The sequence below is a fragment of the Aotus nancymaae genome, unplaced genomic scaffold (genome assembly GCF_030222135.1).
Source record: "Aotus nancymaae isolate 86718 unplaced genomic scaffold, 86718_ANA_hifiasm-v0.15.2.pri h1tg000009l, whole genome shotgun sequence".
NCBI classification, from domain to species: domain Eukaryota; kingdom Metazoa; phylum Chordata; class Mammalia; order Primates; family Aotidae; genus Aotus; species Aotus nancymaae.
The window spans coordinates 10,792,894-10,809,719 of NW_026988420.1; the positions used below are offsets into that span (position 1 = coordinate 10,792,894).

General features: G+C 37.7%; 1 protein-coding gene across 1 annotated transcript in view; it reads right to left on the reverse strand.

The window, feature by feature from the left end:
* The window catches only part of LCP1 (lymphocyte cytosolic protein 1), a 54,084-nt gene that overhangs the window by 12,438 nt on the left and 24,820 nt on the right, over positions 1-16,826 (reverse strand). The window contains exons 6-13 of the mRNA XM_012465167.2: positions 16,016-16,097; positions 13,969-14,134; positions 12,107-12,249; positions 9,539-9,634; positions 7,708-7,903; positions 5,535-5,613; positions 4,693-4,807; positions 3,737-3,870 (exon numbers count right to left, since the gene is read on the reverse strand). Coding sequence (XP_012320590.2) covers positions 3,737-3,870; positions 4,693-4,807; positions 5,535-5,613; positions 7,708-7,903; positions 9,539-9,634; positions 12,107-12,249; positions 13,969-14,134; positions 16,016-16,097 — 1,011 coding nt within the window. The remainder of the gene's footprint in view (positions 1-3,736; positions 3,871-4,692; positions 4,808-5,534; positions 5,614-7,707; positions 7,904-9,538; positions 9,635-12,106; positions 12,250-13,968; positions 14,135-16,015; positions 16,098-16,826) is intronic.

Sequence of the window (16,826 nt, forward strand, 5' to 3'; positions counted from 1 at the left end):
TCTTATATGCACAATTCTTATCTAGTAAACACTCATGAGAAATATGACTTTTTAACCAGGTGGAGACAGCAACAGCAGAGTGGACCTTATTGTGTATGTGCCAGCCATTAAATAGGGTTTTGAGCCACATTTTTGTAAAACATCCAGAGCAAAGATGATATTGCAAGATGTTTTTCAGATATTATGAAATTTAATACAGAGTTGGCCTGAGTTGTTTGGTTTTTTTTTTTCAGATGGACTCTTGCTCTGTCGCCCAGGCTAGAGTGTAGTGGTACAATCTTGGCTCACTGCAACCTCCACTTCCCACGTTCAAGCAATTCTCCTGCCTCTGCCTTCTGAGTAGCTGGGACTATAGGCATGCACCACCATGCCCAGCTAATTTTTTTTTTTTTGGGGGGCCGGAGTTTCACTCTTGTTACTCAGGCTGGAGTGCAATGGTACGATCTTGGCTCACTGCAACCTCCGCCTCCTGGGTTCAGGCAATTCTCCTGCCTCAGCCTCCTGAGTAGCTGGGATTACAGGCACGCACCACCATGCCCAGCTAATTTTTTGTATTTTTAGTAGAGACAGGGTTTCACCATGTTGGCCAGGCTGGTCTCGAACTCCTGACCTCAGCTGATCAGCCTGCCTCAGCCTTCCAAAGTACTGGGATGACAGCATTAGCCACTGTACCCAGCTGGCCTGAGTTTTTAGTCATTAAAATAGAATATATTAAAGATTATTTAATATTGAAACACATGAGTAGGTTCAACTGTTGCAACTACAAGGACTTTTGCTTTGGTTTTTAAAGCAATCAGTATGAATAGCTAATTTGTTAAAAATTTAAAATGTGGAAGATAATAAAGATACTTTGGAAATAGCATCTGGAAATACACTGGTGAGAACATGGAAATACACTGGTGAGAACAGTCCTTACGAGTTTGCAAAGATGTTCTGGATACATGCAGTAAACTAAAAGACAGAGTTGGTGTTTCTTTAACTCTGGTGTTTTCTGCATCAGAGGAGCCTTATGACATCTCCCTCCATCATTAAAGAGACCCCAGTTTAGAAATGGGTAATGGAGCTCTATACTTAGTAAAGCAAATGTGAATCAGGGAGTGAAATCTTTTATGATCACTTCCGATTACCCTACCTTACCTAGAAATAGTGATGCAATTACATCCAGAGGTGGCCATTATTAGGATCTGCAGACAGTGGCTTGGAACTAAAGCCACAGTGCCTAGGGACACCACAAACCTCGTCTTTGCCATTTTCTTGCCAGACAGAGTGCAATGTGACATGCAGTTTCTGGGGCTTCCTTCCAGGTAGGAAAATGAGTTAAATCACACTAACTTAGGCTGTAATGAGGAGAGGTAAGATTTCTGCCTTGTCAGAGCTATTAGTATAAGGGGAAGACTGAAGCACTTACAAGTAAACTATTTTATTATTTACAGAATTCCTATCTAAAAGTCTTCCCAAGCTTATGATTTTGTACCAAAATTGTTTGTTTTCCTTATAATTTATTTTCTATTTGCATATCTTCTTATATTCTATTTTTGTTTGACTTATATCACCCTATACTTCTCACGTTAGTCAAGTTTATATTCAGCTCCAGAAGGTATCTAAAGTTCTCTATGAAAGGAACTTCTGTTTCTGGCCATGATGGAGTAACAGGGACCACATTTAAACATGTATAATACAGTGAAAAACATATGAAACAGTGTTATTCAGACATCAGACAATAGGAAGCACAGGACAGTGGCCCCTGAAAAGAAGACAACAAAGTGAGCCTTAAGATTTTTCCAGTATCGAAACAGTTTCCAAGCTGCAGTGTAGGGTAGAAAACCCAAACAGCATGGCCATCCTCCTGAGTGGAGGAAACAGGGATAAGAAGTGAAGGAAGCCCAGGTGCCTAGAATTTAGGGGGAGACTATCAGAGTGGTGAGGACTGTATAGAGAAAAGAGAGTCATTCAGAAAGAAAGCTTCAGCAGCCTTCAGAGGGTTTCCCTCAGTCGTCACCTGAGGACCACTCAGTGCACACACATGAAGAAACTACTAGAGGCTGGGGGGGAAAACCCACCAGAAATGAGCCTGCAGGGCAATCCTTGGGGTTCACACAGGCTGGAAACAATTTGTTCCCAACCAGCTGGAGTGGAAAAATTTCATAATACATGGAGCATCAAGTAAAGTACTCAAAGAGTATTTTCTCATTACTAAGAAGCAAAATGAGCTCTAGATTAATTAAGCTTAAAAGTAACCCTCCAATAGATCAAACTGTATTTAAGTAACTTAAGTCTATCCCAGGATAAAATTCAAGAATATTTAAAGGAATATAGAAATATCCAGTACAGAGCAAGGTCGAATTCATGATATCTGACATACAATCAAAAAATTAGCAGTATGCAAAGAAGCCCAAAAATATGACTTGTAATGAAGATGAAAATATATTAGAAACAGATCCCAAAATAAGTTACTATAATTATTTTCTGTATGTTTAAGAAGGTAAAGGAAAGGACAGACATAGGCAATATAAAAATGACTCAAAATTTCTAACATGGAAACTATAATGTCCAGGTTAACAAATATATACACTGGATGGGGTTAATAGAATTTTAGACATGGCAAAAAAAAAAAAAAATAGTGAACTTGAAAACATAGCAATACAAATTATCCAAAATGAAATACAGAGAAAATAAATAAATCAAGCATCAGTGAACTTAGGGACAACTTTCAATGATCCAATTTACATGAACTTGGAATTCCCCAGAACCAGGGCTAGTGGGTACAGAAGACGTGTTTGAAGAGATGAAAGTTAAGTTTTCCAAATTTGATGGAAAGTATAAACCCATACATCCTATAAGTTCCATAAACCTCAAGCATAAGAAACGACAATGTACATCATAATAAAATTGCCTAAAACATACAAAAAAGAGAGATCTTAAAATAACCCAGAGGAAAAAAAAAGAAATACTGCATACATGGAAACAAAGATAAGAATGACAATAGATTTCCTCTTGGAAACAATGTGGGCCAGAAGACAGTGAAAACTATCTTTAAAGTACTGAAAGAAAAAACTATCAATCTAGAATTCTGCATTCAGAGAAAAAAATCTTTTGAAAATGAAATAGACATTTTCAGACATATAGAAGCTGAAATCATTCATCACCAGCAGACTTGTGCTATTAGAAATATTTCAGGTAGACAGAAAATGATATCAAATGGAAATCTTGATCTATACAATAGTAGGAAGAGCACTAGAAATAGTAAATATGTAGATAAATATAGCATAATATCCCCTTCATTTTAAAAGTCCCTTTAAAAGGTAACTGTTATTTACACAGATCAGTTAAAGTAAAAGGATGGTAAAAAGATATGTCACACTACCCACTAATCAATAGGAAGCCTGCTGTAGCCATAATAGCTATTATATATTAATGTCAGAAAAAATAGATTTCAGAGAAAAGAATATTAGTAGGCATAAAGAAGGCTACTTCATAACAACAAAGGGATGATTAAATCAGAATGAAACAACAATCTAAAATGTTTAGGAACCTAATAACAGAGTTTCAAGATACCTGAAACAAAAACTGATAGAACTGAAAAAAAAAAGCAGAAAAATAAAGACTGCTTCTTTGGTTATTAAGCTTAGCTTAAAACATACTTTTACTGAATTCACTCATAATGCTAGAAATTTACTAATATTTTTCTAGATAAATAACACATTCAAGAAAAGGCTGCTTCCATAAGTTATAGTACCTTCTCATTAGCTGCCAAATCAAGGCCAATGTGAGAGTGCGGTTTCCTTCATTGAGATCTTGTCCACCAATGCCAACCAGGGAAAACTTCGCTTGATTCTTCCCCAATTCTACTGCATAGTTACAATTCTCAAGCTGAATAAACAGAAAGGAAAATGATTTAAGGTCATCATCTTGATTATGATAAATACCAGATAAATAATAAAAATAAAGATAAAAAATGAAATCAATATGGTCAGACTGAATGACCTCTCAAGTCTCAACTGGTTCTGCAATTCTAGGATTCAAAATTAACGAATTTTCCATCTTTCCTTAGAACCCCTCACTTTCATAAAAAATAGTCATAATGTGGAAAACCAAAATGAATTCATTATTATGGATATGTTCACAGCTATATCACACTGCATAAATGGAGAGCCATCCTTAGTTACCTACGTGTAATATTTCTAAAATAGGTGAAATCATGGAGGTTAACATGGAAAATTTGGAACCTCCACCCTCTGCACACATAGCAAATGGACATGTGAACGATAAAAAATGGTGAGAAATGGCTGTGTCAACCCTGTTGTTTCAAAACAATGTTCCCACTGTGTTGACAGTAGACAAACTATTTGTACAAGTCAAACTGTCAATACAAAGCTCCAATTCTTTAGAAATTAGAATGAAGACCTGCTGAGGAGAAAATCCCTGTGGTTCTCTGCTTCCTCTAATTATCTTAATTAGAATTTTTGCATGATAATGTTTGAAGACATCCAACATGGAATTATAAATAAGTAATCGACTGAAATAATGAACACACTTTAATAAACCTATTCAGGTTTCTGATTGCTGTACTAGAATTTAATTTCTGGATAAACATTACTTGTCTAAGTTTGGCTGCTTTATAAAGTATTCAGAGTGCTCTTGCAGGCTGTGACTTCGCCTGCCTGCTGGAACAACAGAACCATCGTTGTTTACCTTCTTCATATTGCCTCCCAGTTTGGGGTATGGTGGTTTGTTTACTCTGTTCCAGTCAACAGGAACTTTAATCTTTTCATAGAGCTGGAAGATGACCAGGGCATCTGATAAGTCACTGAACAAAACAAACACAAAAGGATTCTCAGATATCCAACATTGATTCAGGGCCTAGAATAGGCCAGATAGTTTCTTACATGTTAGTTGAAAGAATGTTCACAACAACCCTGAACATTTGATAGTAGTAGCTCCATCTATAGAGGTGAAGAAACTATGACTCAGAGAGATTGGGAGACTCATTCTTCCCAGGTATGACCAGCTATGCCCTTCCAGCCAATTACGCTGCATCAGGAAAAGAAAGAGTACAATGGTGATGAAATAATCTGTACACCAAACCCCTGAAACACGCAATTTACCTATATAACAAACCTGCATATGTACCCCTGTACCTAAAAGTATAAAAATTACAAAACTAAATAAATGTAAAAGAAATATTTTTTAAAAAATGGCTTTAACAAGTAGCAGAGGAGACACTTCACCATAAGCTTAACTTCTGTTGTTTTGCCTGCTTACAAGCAGGTTACATGTAAGATCACTTAGGACATACAGTAAATGTTTCATTTTGTTGATGTATGATTTATGTATTGAGCACACAGTGAGACTAATGTATGCAGGCGAGTTTTTCAGCTGAATATCCGGCATCTGAAGCTCAACTTAGCACTTTTCCCCTTCCATCAAGATATGCACATTTTGTGAAGAGAATGCACATCATAGTGGGATTTGGAATCCTATGGATCTTTCGAGGTCTCTATCTTACATTAGAATGAGTTCCCAAATATTCCTACCTGTACAAATGATTGACTCGAGGGTTAACGCCCAGGGAGTTCATCCAGTTCCTAAATGTCCGCTCTTCTCTTGTCTCACCTAGATGAATGAATATGGGTTATTTTTGGGGACCAAAGAAAACATGCCTTTTTTTTGACCAAAGTTTAATTAAAGAGGATGCAATAAAAGCTGAAAGAAAAAAGAAAGAAAGAGAGAATGAAAGAAAGAAGAGAAAAAAAGAAAGGAAAGAAAGAAAGAAAGGAAAGAAAATAAACCCTATTGGATTTGGATGAGGGTTCTTATACTGTGTTAATTTTTTTTTCCATTTCAATTCCACATGTATTTCTATAGCATCTATTAGTAGTGTGTGGAATCCTGTGTGGGGTACCTGTCCAGTTGGTTCTCAAAGGCTTACCTTCTTGCTGGAAAAAACAGCACTTTTAGGCATCAAACAGAGATCACACAAGCTAGAGTACTCATTTATGAGGGAGCTATATTTGTTATTTGAGTTGAGACAGGGAAAAGAACAGTATGAACTGAATTTGGAGGGGGTGGAATTTGAACTTCCCTTTGGATAGCTAGCAAAATCTGTATAGGAAAAAGGAAAGAGTAGAGGATTTGGGGAGATGGCAAGGGGTGGGAGTAGAAGATAGTGTGGATATGCACACACACACAGCAAGAGGGAAGGTCTCTACTAATAAATTCAGGAACCGGTTTGCCAAGGGTTCTGTGTTGCACAGTACAATGAGATACGCCTATCTGGAAGGAGTCAGAACTGGGGACCTTTGGATGCCAGGTAGCAGATTTTAGTTGACATATTTGACAATGGCAGTCATTATGGTTTTGTAAAATTACTACAATAAAGTCTTGAGCAAGGCAGAGTTATAATGAAATCAGTACCAGAGTGTGCCTGGTAGCAATGTACAGAATCACTGAAAGGTGATATGCATTTGAATTAAACACAGCAGAGGGCAGAGTGTTTGACACTAGCGTGTGGGATACATTCAAGCATTTGATAAATGGAGGCCCCAAGATCCATTAAAATAATTGGTATATGAGGTAGTGAGCTTGGGAGAGCAGAAAAGAAACAAAGCAATTGAGAAGATGCTCCAAAGGAAGAATTATTAGTATTTTCTGATTTAGTGGATGTAGGGATGAAGGATAGGAAGACAGAGTAGGATCCAAGGTCTTTAGTTTTAGTGACTAAAGAAAAATACAGTATAATTAATGGAAATGGAGCATTTCTAAAAGAAAGCAGATGGGATGAGAGGTGTGCTGGAAAGGTAATGGTTGAGGGTGGGAGGGAAAATAACCAATTCTGTTTTGCATCTGCTGCACCTCAAATGATAGGCAAGTACCCAAAGAGGAATATTCTAGACGCAGCTAAAATGGGTGATTGGTGGGCTTGATATATAGATTTGGGAGTCAACAAAATGAGCACAACCCCCTGACCATAATTCAGCAAATGACAGGATGCAGGAGTGCTGGAGCACGATTATGTTGCATTTCCAGTAAGAGTAAAGCACGTGGCAAAAGATCAACTCATACTTCCAATCGGAATCTCCTTGCCTGGGTGACATTCGTTTAATGTTAATTGATCTTTTTGTCTCAACATTGGGACTATTTCATGATTTTTTAAAAAAGTCAAGTAACCATCTCTGGCAGCTCTATCTAGTAGAACCTAATTAAAGCTATATGCTTTTTGTTGAATCTTAGAGCATTAACCTGAAAAATGCAACTGTTAGGGATTCTGCCTCAAAATACTTTTCTGTGCCTCCCATAAGAAACAAAACCAAATCAAAAACTCAGGAAGCATATCCCAGCATAAGTTAAATATCGTTTTTAGATAGTAAATGGTGGCAATTTCTTGCCTCTAGGAATCAACACAGTCCATTAAGTACATAAATTATCTGTTTGAAACTCAGGATTTATTTCATCTAATAATTAAATGCATTATCTTTCCTAAAACATTTAATTCTGATAATGATGAAGCCTTTGTATAATGGACATGATATAATGGTATTTGATTATTCCTGCTTGGCTGAAATTTTATTCTCTTTGTTGCATACCAGAAAATTAATGGCCTGTTTCCACATGTAAGGAGTTTATATTTGCTTAGGAAGTGAGTTGAATTGCCACTGAATTAGAATTGTGAGTGCCTTTCCCGATCTTAAGCAACTAGCTTACAGTTACCTTCAAGAGCCCCCCAGTCAATGTCCTGGTTCTCTGGTTTGTGCAGGGCGGGGTATCTGTTAAAGAGGTTGGCAATAAAAGCCAAATTCAACTTAGGGTTCCCTCGGACAACGTCTGTGGCTGTGACAAACTGCCGGCAGCCCAGCCTCTCCGCCTGCTGCAGCATGCATTCTGCCCTCTGGATGTCATCCTTCTCCTGCAATGCAAAAGGATGTCTCAGGGCTGGATCAGGGCTCTCCATGCACAAAGCAGATTGCATAATGTGAAAAGAAATGGGAACCTCACTGAAACCATTAGTGTTTATCTCAGGCATATGCTTAATAACAACACATAATCGCTTATATGCACCTGCACCAAAATCAAAGTCACAAGTAAAAGGAACCTCAGAGGTTAAATAATGAAGACTTCTCATCTCCATTATCGAACTACTTCAGATGAATGGTTGGTTGCCCTGTTTCAAAAGAGATGCAGTAGATTCCAAAAACTTATCTGAGTTTATCTTAATTATTTCCAACCATTAAAATTCCTTTATAATATTTTCTTGCACAGATGTCATGAGATTGTCTATCAAAAATTTTTAATTATTAATTTACGTTCCCATTATCAGTTCACAAAAGATATTAACACTTGCCAATAAGAACATGTGATTAGCATAACCACTATCTCCACATTTAGTTGGTATACTTGCAACCCAAATAAATTTTATCAGTTAACCTACATATTATTATGGATAAATATATAATATCAACTGCAATTATTTTTGCAGACTTCAGACTGTCAAACACTCAATGTGCTCAAATAATTCTAGAGAATCTTCAGCCATTTGTAAGCAGACTCTTGAAACAGACTAAAATTTTGTTGAAATATGGTCCACTGTCCTTAAAGTATATGAAACCACCAATTTTCAGAAAGCAAACTTTAAATTAGGATTTCTTAATATGCCACCTTACTAGATAACAGTACACATTATACATTTCATGAGCTTGACTTCTCATTTACTTTTACTCTACTTCTCATTAGGAATCAGTTGACTTCAGTATTAACTCATTGGATTTAATTCCAATGATATTAAATGAGTCACACAAACGGGCAAAGTGACTTCTCAAGATCCATATTAAAGGGGCAGCAAACTGAAGTTTGGGCCAGGTATGGTGGCTCATGCCTGTAATCCCAGCACTTTGGGGGGCTGAAGCAGGTGGATCACAAGGTCAGGAGTTTGAGACCAGCCTGGTCAACATGGTGAAACCCTGCTACACTAAAAATACAAAAATTAGCCGAGCATGGTGGTGCTCACTTATAATCACAGCTACTCGGAGCCTGAGGCAGGAGAATCACTTGAACCTGGGAGGCAGAGGTTGCAGTGAGTCAAGATCACACCACTGCACTCCAGCCTGGGTGACACAGCAAGACTCCACCTCAAACAAAACAAAACAAAACAAAGCAAAAAAACCCCAAAACAACCCTGCCACCGACACAAAATAAACCAAAACCAAAAAAACAAAAAAAAAGCCTCTGAAGTTTTATTATAATGTTCAGACCCATGTTGGGGTTACAGAGTCTGCTAAATGATGAACATATACAGAAGTGCCTAGCATGCTGAATGGCGTTTAATTAATGTCGGTTTCTTTCTTCAATGTTTTATTTCCAGATTCAGTTTTCATCAATTATTATCCAAAACTGCTCACTGTTTTACAGTTTTAACAGGGCTTTAGGCAGAGATGCCCACTCATGGAACTCACGGAACTCCAGAGTCAAGGCCACGCAGGGTGACAGAACTGCCAACATGAAGGCAGCATTGTGTTCTCCAAACACAACTGGGACCTGGTCTTACCCGCAGTCCTGACATGTCAATAACAACAGCAGGAACACCTTCTTCGTCTCCTTTTGGAGCCACCTGCTCAAGCAGGTGGTAATAAGCTTTGGAGTCCTGTGAGAAATTAAGAAATTCCAATTTCAAAATAGCGCAGCTATTAGCACAATGATTTCCCGAAAGCAAACATTTTATTTCCAACTATTATTCAAGAATGTAACTTAATTAACAATGCTAGAAACATTCACTAATTTGAATGTTCTATTTGTCTTTTTACATATCATATTTGCTTTACTTTTTAAAAGGAGTATAATAATAAAATATACAAGATACACACAAAAGACACCCTAAAGAAGTGGATATTATTCTGTTGTCTTTAGGGAAGAAAAACAACTTATTTACATGTATTAAATTGTATACAGGAAAATATATATATACCTTTATATTGCTGTAGAAGTCAGTCAGCTAAGGTTTAATTAAAAAAAAGTGACAGAAAAAGGAAGCAGAAGTTTAAAGCAGAGTTTAAAAATACATTCAAATGGACAATCAGCAAAGAAAAATAAAGATGTCAAAGAAGACTGAAGCATTAACAAACAATCTTTATGTAAAAGGAGGAATATTAAGATAAGTGCATTTCACATTTATCTAGAAGCTAGAAGAATGGTTCAATTTAGTCATAGCAGATTAGATATAGGTATTGAATTCTCAAGTTTTCTTAAGAGTCTGAAAATATGCTTATTGACAAAAAGAATTCTCAGAATTATAGTCTTAAAATATAAATTTTTTCTTAGTCAATGAAAGCATACAGATTTTCAGGTAGTGTATTTAAATATTTTAATAGCATCTCAGTTTCTCTTAAAGATTGAAAATTAGCTGTTATTTTGTTTTTACAGCTGGGTAGGGTAGGTAAGGCCTGGGCAGAGGAGAGGCATGCTCACCACTTCTGACATTAGAAAGATGAGAACCAGAGAGTGTGAGCCATTGATGTTGCACCTGGGGAAACTGATCTTTATCTCTCTTCTTTCTACCCTCCCTTCTCTGGCTTTTCACTGTAGCTATTTTGAAGTCAGTGAAAATCACATGCAGGTGTTAGGCACGAATAAAATCTGCCTACCCCGGGTTACATCTTTTTAGCTTGACTAAGAGTAACCTCATTTCACCTGACTCTTATGAACCTTTCTCACTCACTCTAGCCTGGTTGTTCTCCTCACCTTTGCCAATTTTAACATGATTTAAAGACATCTCCCAAAGTTGCTGGCTACTCAGACCTACTCATTACAGCACGGAGTCAGTCACTGTGCAGCTGGTGCCGGAGAACAGGCACAACACGTATAAGAAATAAGTGCTCATCTGGCCAGCTCCCCTCTCATACAGACACTTCCCAAAGCCCAGAATGGTTGTTCTAAAGAACACAGCCATTTAATGATAGGAAATCAGGTAAATTTACAGCTGAGATCAGACAGCCTCATCTTGGCTAAAAAGTTTTACAATTGCAGAGCTTAACTGTTGAGCACAAAGGGAGATCATGACACCCAACTCCTGTTAAACCCTGTGTTGGCTGGTGGTGCTAGAAGTGTTAATAACCCATGAAAGATGTATAGTTAGAAAGATGGATTTAGCTTAGATCTAAGGAATGGGGGCTTTCCATCTAGAAGCTTGACTCCGACTGGCACAGTGCCTGACACACCCTGAGTTCTAAATGCCACCGAATACATGTCGTGCAGCAGTGGGAAGCTGTTACCCAAAGAATTACAAGCCTGGGTGTACTCCTGTTGAGTCATGTGACCTTTCCTCTGACTCCTTCTCTTTGGGGAAAACTTATTTAACATTTGAGAAAGTGGAGACTGAAATAGTTTCCTGGTGTTGCATCCCAGCATCTCCTACTCTTTCCTGCTAGGGACCGCCTTCCATTCCATACTGCTCCTTAACCACTTTCTATCTTGATCCATCTGTCATCATTGCCAACAGCTGTTTTCTTTCACTTTGACATGGAACCTTTCATATACTTGAAAACCAGTGTATTTCTGCCTCAGCCTTTCCCCTGTGGACCTCTTTGTCTCTTTATCTGTAAAATGAGTGGATAATAACCCTTACCTCATGGGGTTGTTGTAAGGATTCAACAAGAGAATACACATATAAATCATTTGGAACAGTGCCTGGCATGTTGCAGATACCATGTTTGCTATTGTTAGTGTAACTAGAAGAGTCATCTTCACTCAATTTTTTAAAGAGAATTCCCATCTGCTTCTCCCATTTATGAAGCCAGAGCCATTACAGACCTACATATATTCTCTTTACTTGGAAAGAAATCTGTTCTCTTGCTCTTCCTCTAGCTTACCTTTGTCCCTCTACTTCCTGATATGGAAACTCCAATGAGATGCTGCAATAGGACTCCGGGCAAATCTGTGTGTGGCCCAGCACTAGAGCAGCAGATGGCCTCTCAAGGATAGAGAGCAGCTCCAAAACAGCACCAGACTAACCCTGGAGCTTCTGAAGAGACGAAGCCTCAAATCTTTGTCTTTTCTTTATTAATAACCAAATTCCCCTTCACTGCTGCAGGTAGTCATGTTCAAACAATGCTCCGCCTACCTTGATGTCAGTACTGAAGTTGCCAATTTTGTTGCAGCCTGCATTTTCCAGGTGGTAATTAGCCCACCTCAGCAAGAGCTCTTCAGGGGACAGTTTCATCAAATCCTCCAGGCTCTCCCCTTCTCTCAAAAGAGCAATCAGAGCTGAAGAAGCACAAAAACCAAAGAAAATTAAATGCAGCAATGTTGAGGGAGTGGGGTTGGGTTATAACTTGTATTGAACTCTGCTGGAAAGCTAAAGATAGCAAAGTTACCTCTTTGGGGTAAAGGTTCTTGTAGCCTTTCCCATGGATTAAATATTTTATTATTAATCTCTTAAAAGGGGTGTAAACTATTGTGAGTGTATTTATTATTCCCATTTTTTCAGATAGAGAAAACAAGGCACAGTAAATCTCAATGCTGTTTTTAAGAACATTTGGGCAGAGCCACAAAAATAACCAAGGCTACTAGCTTGGATGCTTTGCTGGGTTTGTCAAACCACATTTCACAATATGACAACACTTTTGCTTTTAAGAGATCAATCTTGTAATAATAACAATGTTCTGTCTATTCCCATAGGTGTTTTGTATTTCAAGTGCTTACCTGCCTAATTATAGCAACTCAACAATATAATCAGCTCTCCTCTATGTGTTCCCAGATGAGTAAATATTTTTTGCTCAGCTAGAAGGTTTAAATTTAGCTGAGGTCATTATTTGAAGATCAATATTCTTTCTCACAGGTTCTAAGATTCCTATTTCTTCTCCTCCACTTCTTTATATTATGTTTAATACATTGGTTTTTAAGTAGTATTTCAGGATTCTTCATTGGTTATCAGACGAGATCGGGCGCGTTCAGGGTGGTATGGCCGTAGACCTTCATTGGTTATCATGATTTGGACATATAAATAAAAAGTACGTATAACTAGAGATTAGAACTTGGCTACAGATTTCATATTGGTAGGATTGTACCTGAAAACTAAAAGATAATGTTGTGTTTTGTATGATACTTATCAAGGTTGGCTATCTCTGTCTAAGCCATGGTGCTGTCACTGTTTAATACAGATAAGATGGCAAGAGAAGATGCAATAAGATTGACAGCTACATATTTAGTAGAGAACTCTGAAACCCTAAATGTAATTTTCAACAGTCTTTAAACAGTTTTATTCTATCCTGTATAGATTTAAGGTGTATAATGTGATGTTTTAGTTACTTATCTTGGTAGACACATACATAGTAAGGTGGTTACTGTTAGTCAAGCAAACTAACATACTCACGTCTCATATCATTACCTTTTATTTATTGATTGATTGATTGATTGATTGATTGATTGTAGTAAGAGTACCTGAAATCTACTTTCTTGGCAAATGACCAGTATACACCACAATATTATTAACTATCACCTTCATGTTGTTTAGATCTCCACTTCTTATTCATCCTATATAATTGCAACCTTGAACCTTTTGACCTATACCTTCCTCTATACTTTTTATAAGAAATAGACCAAGTTCCTCCTAATTTGGTACCATCAAAGTATATAAGTTGCTTCCTTCACAAAATGCAAGTTAAAAGTCATCTTATTTGTTACGAAGCATCTGAAGGCAAAGTGAGCTCTGGAAAAAGCTCTTGAGGTTAGAGTGTCAAACAGTCAAGACTGAGTCCTATGCTCCAAACAAGCATTATTGTTAGTCTGTGGTCTTAAAAAGCTTTTGCTCTGTCACTTAAAAACGTCTGCTTTTTGTGTATAGAATCTGTTACACGAATGTCATGGATTCAATATAACTGTATGGTTTTCAAAACTGGAGAATTTCTGACATGCTCCTACAGTCCCCAACACGTAAGTTATTAGAAAGCTGTGTCATGAATGACATTTGGGACTTGCTTTTACCTTCATTTCTGCTGAGTTCGATGTCAGCAAACAACCCAATCTTGATGACTTGCCACAGAAGTCCCAGGACCAGATAAGGCTTCCCCTCCTTTAGGTCCTCAGCCCCTATGTTGACCACATGGCACCCGATGGCTGAGGCAGAGTTCAGAGCCAAGTTCAGATTTTCCTGAGGTAGAAAAAATATGCAAGCTTTTGTTCTTTGAGTTTGTAGACACCAAATAATACTGATGGCAAGAGCAACAATGTTTTCCTTCTGCAAAGGTCACAGGTTTAGAGTCATGGTTTCACTCATTTTAACATTGAGAAAAAACAGTGACTCAAACCAGCAGAGAAAACCCAGGAACCCGGACACTGAGCTCATGCGGTAGTCCATTCAATGAAACCAGTTCTGTAAGTTGAAGGCTCATTCTGGTTGGCAGGAGACTAATGAGTCCTATATTTTTCCATCTTGCTCTGTGATGAAGCTGACACACACAACATCTCTACTGGCCAAAAATAAAGGGGCACCTTTGAGGAAGTCATTGTCCTGTCACTGGCCATCATTGACAAGACAACTGTTGATGTAAAACAAGATCATAAAAGAGAGTGGCAGAAGAGCTTTTTGACTTGCAGATTGAGTATTAAGAAAATGAAAAAGGCCTGGCGTGGTGGCTCTTGCTTGTAATCCCAGCATTTGGGAGGCCAAGGCGGGTTGATCACTTGAGGTCAAGAGTTTGAGACCAGCCTCACCAACATGGTGAAACCCTGTCTCTACTAAAAATACAAAAATTAGCTGGGCCTAGTGGCAGACGCCTGTAATCCCAGCTGCTAGGGAGGCTGAGGCAGGAGAATCACTTGTACTCAGGAGGCAGAGTTTGCAGTGAGCCAAGATTGCGCCATTGCACTCCAGCCCGTGCTACAGTGTGAGACTCCTGGGCAACAAGCATAAAACTCCATCTTGAAAACAACAACAAAAACAAAAAAAAAAAAAAGAAAAATGATACAATTAAAATTTTGGGAAAAGATGGTATGATTTTTACTAGGTTAATTTGTTGAGTATCTGTAATAACTAAGGAAACTGAGTATACACACACACTCACGGATTCTATATTCTCATGACTAACAACAATGCAGGTAACGTAACTCACATATAGTCGGGATAGAGTCAAGAAAGCTTTCAGTCCAGACAATCTATGTACTATTCTTGGGTTTCAAAAGGAAGAGATATCAGTGTCAGAGATGTATAGAAATTGTTTTAATGGACAAATTAAAAACAGAGCAAAGGCCACCAGTGAATTAGGAAAAGAACTATCAGAAGAAAAGTGGGTTCTTGTTCTAGTGCTCAGATGATAAGTGAAAAATACTGTTTCTATAGATGGTCAAGATTATGAGTAAATTTAGCATTAAGTGCTTTCATATGTGTTTAATCATTGTTCTCAATTTGGTTACCATTTCCATTTTTAAAGTACATAAGGTTGCTTAAATCCACACAGGAGATAATATATTGTTCATGATTTAAGAAGTTAGATATGGTTTCTTAGCAAGAGAATTGCAATAATGTTAAAATATTGGAACACAACACTGAAATACACTTACTGCTGGTTACCATTCCAGTTAATCAACAAATTGATGGAATAAAAGCAAGTTATATTTATTACACTTGTGGCTGCGGCCAATATTACTATGAAGGCTGCCAGAGTACTTCCCGTTTTTTACCCCCTCACTTCTTAGAAAGGCTTATGATAATTTTCAGCTAAAATGCTAAGTATTTGGCATCAAATCAAAGATAAATTGCTAAGGAAAGCTTGAGTTAAAACTTTGGCCAAAGTGAATTTTATTCCTAAGTGGCCAAAACAAACACATAAACCCCCAGCTGCTACCACTCCACCTGTCTCTCTTCCTTCCTTCTCAGAAATGCATCCCTTTATCCCTGAAGTATAACAAGTCACCAGCCCAAAGCCTGGGTTTGGGGAATGAGGGCTGAGCTGCTGAAAAAGGCTGACTCAGCAGTCACAGCGCTCATTGATGCCAAACAAATCCTGTATTATGGTAATGGTGGAAGACATACCTGAATGGTGAAAGGGGTGAGCTTCTTTTTGTTGATTGTTCTTTCATCAATTGTGTCTGGCACTGATAGGTTGATCATTTTACTGAAAGAGAAACAATTACATTAAAGAAAGCAGTCTTCTGAATAACAGAGCCCAGTAATGTTGAATTTAAATTCTAGCAGTACCATAATCAAAGAAGACAGCAACAGAATGTGCTGATTAGATATAAAATTGGTTATGCTATTTGACTAGACTCAACTCTCTGCGGGAAAGGTTAATACTCTTGAAGTTACATTAGTATGTTGAGGTTGTAAATGAGGACCCCACTTCATTCTCTCACCTAAACAGCTGCAAAATTATCCTGATTTTCTTAGCACATTAGGAAATTCTGGGTGGATAACCAAAGTAATTCTTCCATAAGTACTTTATTTTCTTAGCCATGAAAATTGTCCCCATTATATAAAAGACTATCTATACAATTCTGAGCTGGTATAATGTCTACATTTCTATTACACACCGGATCAAACTTTATATCTTTAGCTAATCATAGACAACATTTTTATATCCTTCTCAGTGCCCTAGGCTGGTGCCAATGAGTCACAGAGGTCTTAGAAGGTAAAACTAGGAGACTGAGGAAAGACTTAGTGACAACCTAAAAGCTAGAATTTTGATCTTTTTATAGCAGTTGAACCTTTTAAAAATGAATTCTCAGGACAAACTCTAATAAATAAAATCTCAAAAGTAGAATTGCTCTGATCAGAGCAGAGGAAAAGCCTCAATGTCTTGCCCCCTCATCGTTTCCTTTAACTCCTGAGGCCCCCACATATTGAG